Here is an 11,565-nt window from a genome sequence, read left to right on the forward strand (position 1 = left end):
TTTCGGGATTCTGAGTCTGTAGCAATTTTCCGGTTTGGCCGATCCTGCCTGTGTGGGCGGCCACGTAAGAAAATCGCTTCGGACGTAGAATCTCAAAAGGTTTTAGGACCTTAGGGGTTTCTTGATTGAATTTTTGACAAGTCGATAATAGACTACGATATCAAATGATTTCTTTAGAATTTTTAATTTTTTTATAGTTATATTTGTATACCACACACTTGTATGAATAACTGTCAATGAATAAAATTTAAATCTATGTTTGTATATGTAAAAAATGTTCAAACATATTGATTGACAACACAGACGTACACAAAATTTGTCTTTTAAATATTTGTGTATATATGCGATATGTTATGACACTTAACTTAAAAATGATTAACACGAACCAAACACACAGAGAAAAAGAAGAAAAAGAAAAGAAGTTAATTGTACTTCATCACCAGATATTCTTTAAGTTTTTCAATCTGGAATAATATTTGTAATGTCTGGTGATTTTGCGGATAGAATTGTAACTCCTGCAATGCCACTTTGTATGGCTTATTTTTGTTGTGGTCTCAACTTCATAATACCTGGATCAGGTAAGATGAATCACTATATTTATATAGATATGATATTATTAACTTTCAGAAAAACAAGAATGTGTCCATAGTACACGGATGCCCCACTCGCACTATCATTTTCTATGTTCAGTGGACCGTGAAATTGGGGTCAAAACTCTAATTTGGCATTAACATTAGAAATATCATATCATAGGGAACATGTGTACTAAGTTTCAAGTTGATTGGACTTCCAACTTCATCAAAAACTACCTTGACCAAAAACTTTAACCTGAAGCGGGACAGACGGACGGACGGACGAACAAACGGACGCACAGACCAGAAAACATAATGTCCCTACTACTATCGTCTCCCAAGTGACCTTTAAAGATCTTCAAAACATAGGAAATAAAAAAGTCAACATGTCATATTGTCTCACACTTTGTCAAAGAATTTTAAGGTCAATATACAGACTTTTCGTCGAATTGTACATGGCAAGCAAGCATGCATATCGCTTGTATTTATAACTTATATGTTAACGACTGGGTTCGGGGCTGCAACTGTTTTGTTTAATTTGTAGATCAAAATAAGAATATCAGAAGCCGATGCCGATTATCTAGATTGAAAATATATTCATTTTATTCTTTTGTTGTAAAGAAAGGGTGAATATAAAGGTATTTAAGAAAAGGAAAGAAAATCAAATAACTTACTCCTTGGCTCATTGTTTCCCTTTTGGGCTTCTGTTTTAGGAGAATGCAGAAAAGAGGCGGAATATACCAAGGGGACTTTCAAAGCTCATATGTCGAAGTGAAACAGACAACGCCATGCATGACAAAACACGAAAAACGACGAAAAAAAGTCCACAAAACACTTCACAGTAAACTAAAGACAACAAGAACTCTGCCAAAACCGGGGGAGAGCTTAGGTTCTCCGGAAGGGTCAGCAGATCATTTTCCACATACGGCACCCGTCGTGTTCCTCATATGAAATAGGATGATAGATTGATCAAGTGATAAAGCGGATTGGCAATTGATTATCTTACATCGGTTATGTGAATTTTCTAACCTTAAAACATGACAGGAATTTTATAATCATAAAAAAAATCTTTTGATAGCCGATTTTCTTTCTCTCCTGTTTCTACAGAAGTTACCAAATGGAATTAACTATAGATATTTATCACAAATAGCAAAATTTGCCTCCCGGATACGTATATTTGTTTCATATGGCATATTGTATTATGCAATTTTCAACAAAATTTTGTTCCCGGTCGCCAGTTCTCCTATTCCAGATAAAGTCTAATCCTACGGTGTGTGTATTTTATTTTGGAACGTCTACTTTTTTAAGACTTCTACTATAATAGTATGTATAACAAATTTACAGTTTTCCAAAAATGTCTTCACGAGATCGACATTACATTGAGATTAACTATTTTGCAAATGTTTTCTTTCAGGCACTGTTGTTGCAGGAGTTTCAGTTTTTTGTTGTGCTGAAAATGACGACATGGACTTCGGGGATAAATGTACATCGTGTTGTTGTGGCTTGGTGCTTGGACTATTTCAGCTACTGTTTACAGCATTTCTGCTCATTGGTTGGTGTTGGAGCGCTATTTGGGGATATTCCTACATTGAAATGTCTAGTAGGTTTAACTAACCGATAGTTTTATTCTTTTAAGATAGAATAGCGAAATAATCCTAAACAAGGTAAATTAGATCTTGTAGGAAGATAATAAAAACGTCAACATAAAACCTTGCGAACAATTTATAGTCCTGGAAATTTAAACTCCTTGAAAATAAAGCATTTTACAGTTTATCTACAAAATATACTGGAAATGGCAATATGACATATAATTTTCAAGAGGAGATAAGTTGATTTATCATTGTCCCTTCTAACTTCAACTACAACATTTTCTCCGAAGCAGTCCTGCACAGAATGCTGTTTACTTATATTTATTTGCACAATCTTGGAGTCCCGAGTCCCTCCAAATACACGGTAGTTGTCTAATAAAAAAATAACGCATTGCTTTGAAAAGCCTCTCCTCTTGATGTTCTCATCTATATAAATTGAAGGAAAAAATATAATTTTCGAAAAATTCTGGATCCTCAAATAGTGTCATTTTAAAGCTCTTTATGTATATGTTATCCCATTTTGTATCGAATATTGAAACTCTTGCTTCATTCTGTTGTTTTTGGGTCTATTTTAGAAAAACATTATTCGAGGCATACACATCCGAGACGCAGAATTCAACCTATAACATCGCAACCAATTCGGCGTAGAATCAATCAACGACATTATGCTCAACCAGATACTCAAGAACTCTGTATTGCTATTGTGTCACAGCCTAATCACCACAATTCTAGCTCTCCGCCGCCACCATATTACGAAGGGCACAGAGGATTACCAATAGACTCATCACGAACTGATCCACCATCTTATCAAAGTCTTTTTCCTAATAGGCCGTTAGGTTGAAATTTATGAGTTGTTTTCGAAAGTATATATAATTTCATTAATTTGTTTTTGTTGATAAATTATCAGGTTTTCATTATCATCTCATAGAACGCCAACACATTGTCAAGCTAAATGTGCACCTCAAGTGCAACAATAAAATAAAAACGTCTGGATATACTACTAAACACGGACATTCGTTGTTTTCTTTACGTAAACAAGTTACACCTCATCTTCTTCCGTTGTTTACAGAAATTTTCTCTGTATCATAAATATAAACTTTGAAAAGTCACTATTTCGTATACATATACTGAAAATTCAAGATCTAATTCCATGCCAAAATGACCCCTAAATTCTCAAATATCAATTTTCTTATACTTGTATGATTGCCTTCTAGGTTGCTTTGGCTGCATCGTGTATTGTTCATTTCATTAATGCATAAGTTCGTCGACGACTGAAAAAAAAAGTTAAAACTATAATGTACTAGACACTATAATGCTCTTTGTGCGTGTTCGAAGAAAGAAACCATATCTCAATACATAGTTTTCTAGTAACAAATTGTTGACGTGTAACATAGAATGTAAGTTTTGTTATTTAAAATTTCTAGCAATACTATAGAGTTATAAATGATGAAAATAGCAGTAGTATGAAGAAAATATACTGTGTTGGTGTCGTCTGATTCAATCAATCAGTATAAAGAACAAAAGTAGACCTACTCTTATAAAGTATATTTGTTGCTGTTTACTATAACTAACAAATAAACTTTTTGCTTAAAGATAAATTTATTTGGACCATTTTGAGCCAAATTTACTTGTCTATTGTTTTTGCATTAGAATTATATAATATGTTTTCTACATAGTATTCTCAATAAGGGTGTTAAAAACCCCGAGTGTTAATTTAGCAGTAAGTTAATTTTGGAATGTCGTCTGTCACGCATTGATTGACAATTGTCATATTGAAAGGTGATACTTTTTAAAATCAGGATATATATGGCTACAATGAAGTTAGACTTTAAAATGTTGGATCATGTTTTTGAATTAGTTATGTCATGCAAACCAACATATTTTAACTGATATTTGAGGGGCCTGATGGGTTATTTTCGTTCTTCGTGATCGGTGCATTTTCGCTATCGTGATCCGTTTTTCTACAGATTTATTTTTTTTTATATTTTTGTGATCCGTGATCATGGAAATTTATTTTCTGTGAATCGTGATTGACAAAAAAATCAACTCGTGAGTCGTGCCTTCGGGTTTATATGATCCGTTCATCCTAATTTGACTCCTCAAAATCCGAGAGTCTATCCTAAATTGAGGTAAATTACATGTCCTTCCAAATACTGTTTCGATTCCTAACATCACTGAAGAGACATTAATTGTCGAAATCCGGATATGGTGTACAAAAATCTTTGCACCTTTGTTTGCGGTATACCATCTTTGCCGCAAGTTTATTGTTTTCTGTTTGGTATTAAATTTTTAATTAAGATCCATTTATTACACCTTGTGATCCGTTTATTTGGCAATCGCCAATGGCAGTCAGCAGGATTTAAGAACATTTGTTGTTCGACCTGTTAGTCAAATGCGTTTTGTTAAAATATACTTTTTCACTTTTTTGGTCTTTTGGAAAATGTTGTTTGTGCTGTATTTAGACCCCTCTAACAAGAAATTTGTTTTTGCATGAACACGTATAAAAATTGCGGTTTTTATCCAACGCAATCATAGGTTTGAACGTTGTTTTCAATTTAGACTTGTTTATATTTTTTCGTTTGGGCTTGTATTATATTTGCCTTCGGGTTTATATGATCCGTTCATCCTATTTTGACTCCTCAAAATTCAAGAGTCTATCCTAAATTGAGGTAAATTATGTGGCCTTCCAATAACCGTTTCGATTCCTAACATCACTGAAGAGACATTAATTGTCGAAATCCGGATATGGTGTACAAAAAATCTTTGCACCTTTGTTTGCGGTATACCATCTTTGTCGCAAGTTTATTGTTTTCTGTTTGGTATTAAATTTATAGTTAAGAAGATCCATTTATTACACCTTGTGATCCGTTTATTTGGCAATCGCCAATGGCAGTCAGCAGGATTTAAGAACATTTGTTGTTCGACCTGTTAGTCAAATGCGTTTTGTTAAAATATACTTTTTCACTCTTTTGGTCTTTTGGAAAATGTTGTTTGTGCTGTATTTAGACCCCTCTAACAAGAAAATTGTTTTGCATGCACACGTATAAAAATTGCGGTTTTTATCCAACGCAATCATAGGTTTGAACGTTGTTTTCAATTTAGACTTGTTTATATTTTTTCGTTTGGGCTTGTATTATATTTGCCTTCGGGTTTATATGATCCGTTCATCCTATTTAGACTCCTCAAAATTCAAGAGTCTATCCTAAATTGAGGTAAATTATGTGGCCTTCCAATAACCGTTTCGATTCCTAACATCACTGAAGAGACATTAATTGTCGAAATCCGGATATGGTGTACAAAAAATCTTTGCACCTTTGTTTGCGGTATACCATCTGTGTCGCAAGTTTATTGTTTTCTGTTTGGTATTAAATTTATAGTTAAGAAGATCCATTTATTACACCTTGTGATCCGTTTATTTGGCAATCGCCAATGGCAGTCAGCAGGATTTAAGAACATTTGTTGTTCGACCTGTTAGTCAAATGTGTTTTGTTAAAATATACTTTTTCACTCTTTTGGTCTTTTGGAAAATGTTGTTTGTGCTGTATTTAGACCCCTCTAACAAGAAATTTGTTTTGCATGCACACGTATAAAAATTGCGGTTTTTATCCAACGCAATCATAGGTTTGAACGTTGTTTTCAATTTAGACTTGTTTATATTTTTTCGTTTGGGCTTGTATTATATTTGTCTTCGGGTTTATATGATCCGTTCATCCTATTTTGCCTCCTCAAAATTCAAGAGTCTATCCTAAATTGAGGTAAATTATGTGGCCTTCCAATAACCGTTTCGATTCCTAACACCACTGAAGAGACATTAATTGTCGAAATCCGGATATGGTGTACAAAAAATCTTTGCACCTTTGTTTGCGGTATACCATCTTTGTCGCAAGTTTATTGTTTTCTGTTTGGTATTAAATTTATAGTTAAGAAGATCCATTTATTACACCTTGTGATCCGTTTATTTGGCAATCGCCAATGGCAGTCAGCAGGATTTAAGAAAAATTTGTTGTTCGACCTGTTAGTCAAATGCGTTTTGTTAAAATATACTTTTTCACTCTTTTGGTCTTTTGGAAAATGTTGTTTGTGCTGTATTTAGACCCCTCTAACAAGAAATTTGTTTTGCATGCACACGTATAAAAATTGCGGTTTTTATCCAACGCAATCATAGGTTTGAACGTTGTTTTCAATTTAGACTTGTTTATATTTTTTCGTTTGGGCTTGTATTATATTTGCCTTCGGGTTTATATGATCCGTTCATCCTATTTTGACTCCTCAAAATTCAAGAGTCTATCCTAAATTGAGGTAAATTATGTGGCCTTCCAATAACCGTTTCGATTCCTAACATCACTGAAGAGACATTAATTGTCGAAATCCGGATATGGTGTACAAAAAATCTTTTTGCACCTTTGTTTGCGGTATACCATCTTTGTCGCAAGTTTATTGTTTTCTGTTTGGTATTAAATTTATAGTTAAGAAGATCCATTTATTACACCTTGTGATCCGTTTATTTGGCAATCGCCAATGGCAGTCAGCAGGATTTAAGAACATTTGTTGTTCGACCTGTTAGTCAAATGCGTTTTGTTAAAATATACTTTTTCACTCTTTTGGTCTTTTGGAAAATGTTGTTTGTGCTGTATTTAGACCCCTCTAACAAGAAATTTGTTTTGCATGCACACGTATAAAAATTGCGGTTTTTATCCAACGCAATCATAGGTTTGAACGTTGTTTTCAATTTAGACTTGTTTAAATTTTTTTTCGTTTGGGCTTGTATTATATTTGCCTTCGGGTTTATATGATCCGTTCATCCTATTTTGACTCCTCAAAATTGAAGAGTCTATCCTAAATTGAGGTAAATTATGTGGCCTTCCAATAACCGTTTCGATTCCTAACATCACTGAAGAGACATTAATTGTCGAAATCCGGATATGGTGTACAAAAAATCTTTGCACCTTTGTTTGCGGTATACCATCTTTGTCGCAAGTTTATTGTTTTCTGTTTGGTATTAAATTTATAGTTAAGAAGATCCATTTATTACACCTTGTGATCCGTTTATTTGGCAATACCCAATGGCAGTCAGCAGGATTTAAGAACATTTGTTGTTCGACCTGTTAGTCAAATGCGTTTTGTTAAAATATACTTTTTCACTCTTTTGGTCTTTTGGAAAATGTTGTTTGTGCTGTATTTAGACCCCTCTAACAAGAAATTTGTTTTGCATGCACACGTATAAAAATTGCGGTTTTTATCCAACGCAATCATAGGTTTGAACGTTGTTTTCAATTTAGACTTGTTTATATTTTTTCGTTTGGGCTTGTATTATATTTGCCTTCGGGTCTATATGATCCGTTCATCCTATTTTGACTCCTCAAAATTCAAGAGTCTATCCTAAATTGAGGTAAATTATGTGGCCTTCCAATAACCGTTTCGATTCCTAACATCACTGAAGAGACATTAATTGTCGAAATCCGGATATGGTGTACAAAAAATCTTTGCACCTTTGTTTGCGGTATACCATCTTTGTCGCAAGTTTATTGTTTTCTGTTTGGTATTAAATTTATAGTTAAGAAGATCCATTTATTACACCTTGTGATCCGTTTATTTGGCAATCGCCAATGGCAGTCAGCAGGATTTAAGAACATTTGTTGTTCGACCTGTTAGTCAAATGCGTTTTGTTAAAATATACTTTTTCACTCTTTTGGTCTTTTGGAAAATGTTGTTTGTGCTGTATTTAGACCCCTCTAACAAGAAATTTGTTTTGCATGCACACGTATAAAAATTGCGGTTTTTATCCAACGCAATCATAGGTTTGAACGTTGTTTTCAATTTAGACTTGTTTATATTTTTTCGTTTGGGCTTGTATTATATTTGTCTTCGGGTTTATATGATCCGTTCATCCTATTTTGCCTCCTCAAAATTCAAGAGTCTATCCTAAATTGAGGTAAATTATGTGGCCTTCCAATAACCGTTTCGATTCCTAACACCACTGAAGAGACATTAATTGTCGAAATCCGGATATGGTGTACAAAAAATCTTTGCACCTTTGTTTGCGGTATACCATCTTTGTCGCAAGTTTATTGTTTTCTGTTTGGTATTAAATTTATAGTTAAGAAGATCCATTTATTACACCTTGTGATCCGTTTATTTGGCAATCACCAATGGCAGTCAGCAGGATTTAAGAACATTTGTTGTTCGACCTGTTAGTCAAATGCGTTTTGTTAAAATATACTTTTTCACTCTTTTGGTCTTTTGGAAAATGTTGTTTGTGCTGTATTTAGACCCCTCTAACAAGAAATTTGTTTTGCATGCACACGTATAAAAATTGCGGTTTTTATCCAACGCAATCATAGGTTTGAACGTTGTTTTCAATTTAGACTTGTTTATATTTTTTCGTTTGGGCTTGTATTATATTTGTCTTCGGGTTTATATGATCCGTTCATCCTATTTTGCCTCCTCAAAATTCAAGAGTCTATCCTAAATTGAGGTAAATTATGTGGCCTTCCAATAACCGTTTCGATTCCTAACACCACTGAAGAGACATTAATTGTCGAAATCCGGATATGGTGTACAAAAAATCTTTTTGCACCTTTGTTTGCGGTATACCATCTTTGTCGCAAGTTTATTGTTTTCTGTTTGGTATTAAATTTATAGTTAAGAAGATCCATTTATTACACCTTGTGATCCGTTTATTTGGCAATCGCCAATGGCAGTCAGCAGGATTTAAGAACATTTGTTGTTCGACCTGTTAGTCAAATGCGTTTTGTTAAAATATACTTTTTCACTCTTTTGGTCTTTTGGAAAATGTTGTTTGTGCTGTATTTAGACTCCTCTAACAAGAAATTTGTTTTGCATGCACACGTATAAAAATTGCGGTTTTTATCCAACGCAATCATAGGTTTGAACGTTGTTTTCAATTTAGACTTGTTTATATTTTTTCGTTTGGGCTTGTATTATATTTGTCTTCGGGTTTATATGATCCGTTCATCCTATTTTGCCTCCTCAAAATTCAAGAGTCTATCCTAAATTGAGGTAAATTATGTGGCCTTCCAATAACCGTTTCGATTCCTAACACCACTGAAGAGACATTAATTGTCGAAATCCGGATATGGTGTACAAAAAATCTTTGCACCTTTGTTTGCGGTATACCATCTTTGTCGCAAGTTTATTGTTTTCTGTTTGGTATTAAATTTATAGTTAAGAAGATCCATTTATTACACCTTGTGATCCGTTTATTTGGCAATCACCAATGGCAGTCAGCAGGATTTAAGAACATTTGTTGTTCGACCTGTTAGTCAAATGCGTTTTGTTAAAATATACTTTTTCACTCTTTTGGTCTTTTGGAAAATGTTGTTTGTGCTGTATTTAGACCCCTCTAACAAGAAATTTGTTTTGCATGCACACGTATAAAAATTGCGGTTTTTATCCAACGCAATCATAGGTTTGAACGTTGTTTTCAATTTAGACTTGTTTATATTTTTTCGTTTGGGCTTGTATTATATTTGTCTTCGGGTTTATATGATCCGTTCATCCTATTTTGCCTCCTCAAAATTCAAGAGTCTATCCTAAATTGAGGTAAATTATGTGGCCTTCCAATAACCGTTTCGATTCCTAACACCACTGAAGAGACATTAATTGTCGAAATCCGGATATGGTGTACAAAAAATCTTTTTGCACCTTTGTTTGCGGTATACCATCTTTGTCGCAAGTTTATTGTTTTCTGTTTGGTATTAAATTTATAGTTAAGAAGATCCATTTATTACACCTTGTGATCCGTTTATTTGGCAATCGCCAATGGCAGTCAGCAGGATTTAAGAACATTTGTTGTTCGACCTGTTAGTCAAATGCGTTTTGTTAAAATATACTTTTTCACTCTTTTGGTCTTTTGGAAAATGTTGTTTGTGCTGTATTTAGACTCCTCTAACAAGAAATTTGTTTTGCATGCACACGTATAAAAATTGCGGTTTTTATCCAACGCAATCATAGGTTTGAACGTTGTTTTCAATTTAGACTTGTTTATATTTTTTCGTTTGGGCTTGTATTATATTTGCCTTCGGGTTTATATGATCCGTTCATCCTATTTTGACTCCTCAAAATTCAAGAGTCTATCCTAAATTGAGGTAAATTATGTGGCCTTCCAATAACCGTTTCGATTCCTAACATCACTGAAGAGACATTAATTGTCGAAATCCGGATATGGTGTACAAAAAATCTTTGCACCTTTGTTTGCGGTATACCATCTTTGTCGCAAGTTTATTGTTTTCTGTTTGGCATTAAATTTATAGTTAAGAAGATCCATTTATTACACCTTGTGATCCGTTTATTTGGCAATCGCCAATGGCAGTCAGCAGGATTTAAGAACATTTGTTGTTCGACCTGTTAGTCAAATGCGTTTTGTTAAAATATACTTTTTCACTCTTTTGGTCTTTTGGAAAATGTTGTTTGTGCTGTATTTAGACCCCTCTAACAAGAAATTTGTTTTGCATGCACACGTATAAAAATTGCGGTTTTTATCCAACGCAATCATAGGTTTGAACGTTGTTTTCAATTTAGACTTGTTTATATTTTTTCGTTTGGGCTTGTATTATATTTGTCTTCGGGTTTATATGATCCGTTCATCCTATTTTGACTCCTCAAAATTCAAGAGTCTATCCTAAATTGAGGTAAATTATGTGGCCTTCCAATAACCGTTTCGATTCCTAACACCACTGAAGAGACATTAATTGTCGAAATCCGGATATGGTGTACAAAAAATCTTTGCACCTTTGTTTGCGGTATACCATCTTTGTCGCAAGTTTATTGTTTTCTGTTTGGTATTAAATTTATAGTTAAGAAGATCCATTTATTACACCTTGTGATCCGTTTATTTGGCAATCGCCAATGGCAGTCAGCAGGATTTAAGAACATTTGTTGTTCGACCTGTTAGTCAAATGCGTTTTGTTAAAATATACTTTTTCACTCTTTTGGTCTTTTGGAAAATGTTGTTTGTGCTGTATTTAGACCCCTCTAACAAGAAATTTGTTTTGCATGCACACGTATAAAAATTGCGGTTTTTATCCAACGCAATCATAGGTTTGAACGTTGTTTTCAATTTAGACTTGTTTATATTTTTTCGTTTGGGCTTGTATTATATTTGCCTTCGGGTTTATATGATCCGTTCATCCTATTTTGACTCCTCAAAATTCAAGAGTCTATCCTTACTTGAGGTAAATTATGTGGCCTTCCAATAACCGTTTCGATTCCTAACATCACTGAAGAGACATTAATTGTCGAAATCCCGATATGGTGTACAAAAAATCTTTGCACCTTTGTTTGCGGTATACCATCTTTGTCGCAAGTTTATTGTTTTCTGTTTGGTATTAAATTTATAGTTAAGAAGATCCATTTATTACACCTTGTGATCCGTTTATTTGGCA

General features: G+C 33.8%; 1 protein-coding gene across 1 annotated transcript; it reads left to right on the forward strand.

The window, feature by feature from the left end:
- The first annotated feature begins 276 nt into the window (after nt 1-276).
- LOC127731987 (protein SPEC3-like) lies at nt 277-3,166 on the forward strand. Its single transcript, XM_052241007.1, has 3 exons — nt 277-578; nt 1,987-2,172; nt 2,737-3,166. The coding sequence occupies exons 1-3, from the start codon at nt 482-484 to the stop codon at nt 3,000-3,002; spliced, it is 549 nt and encodes a 182-aa protein (XP_052096967.1). The 5' UTR covers nt 277-481; the 3' UTR covers nt 3,003-3,166.
- Nucleotides 3,167-11,565: the final 8,399 nt, after the last annotated feature.

The sequence above is a fragment of the Mytilus californianus genome, unplaced genomic scaffold (genome assembly GCF_021869535.1).
Source record: "Mytilus californianus isolate M0D057914Y unplaced genomic scaffold, xbMytCali1.0.p SCAF_1, whole genome shotgun sequence".
Classification (NCBI taxonomy): Eukaryota; Metazoa; Mollusca; class Bivalvia; order Mytilida; family Mytilidae; genus Mytilus; species Mytilus californianus.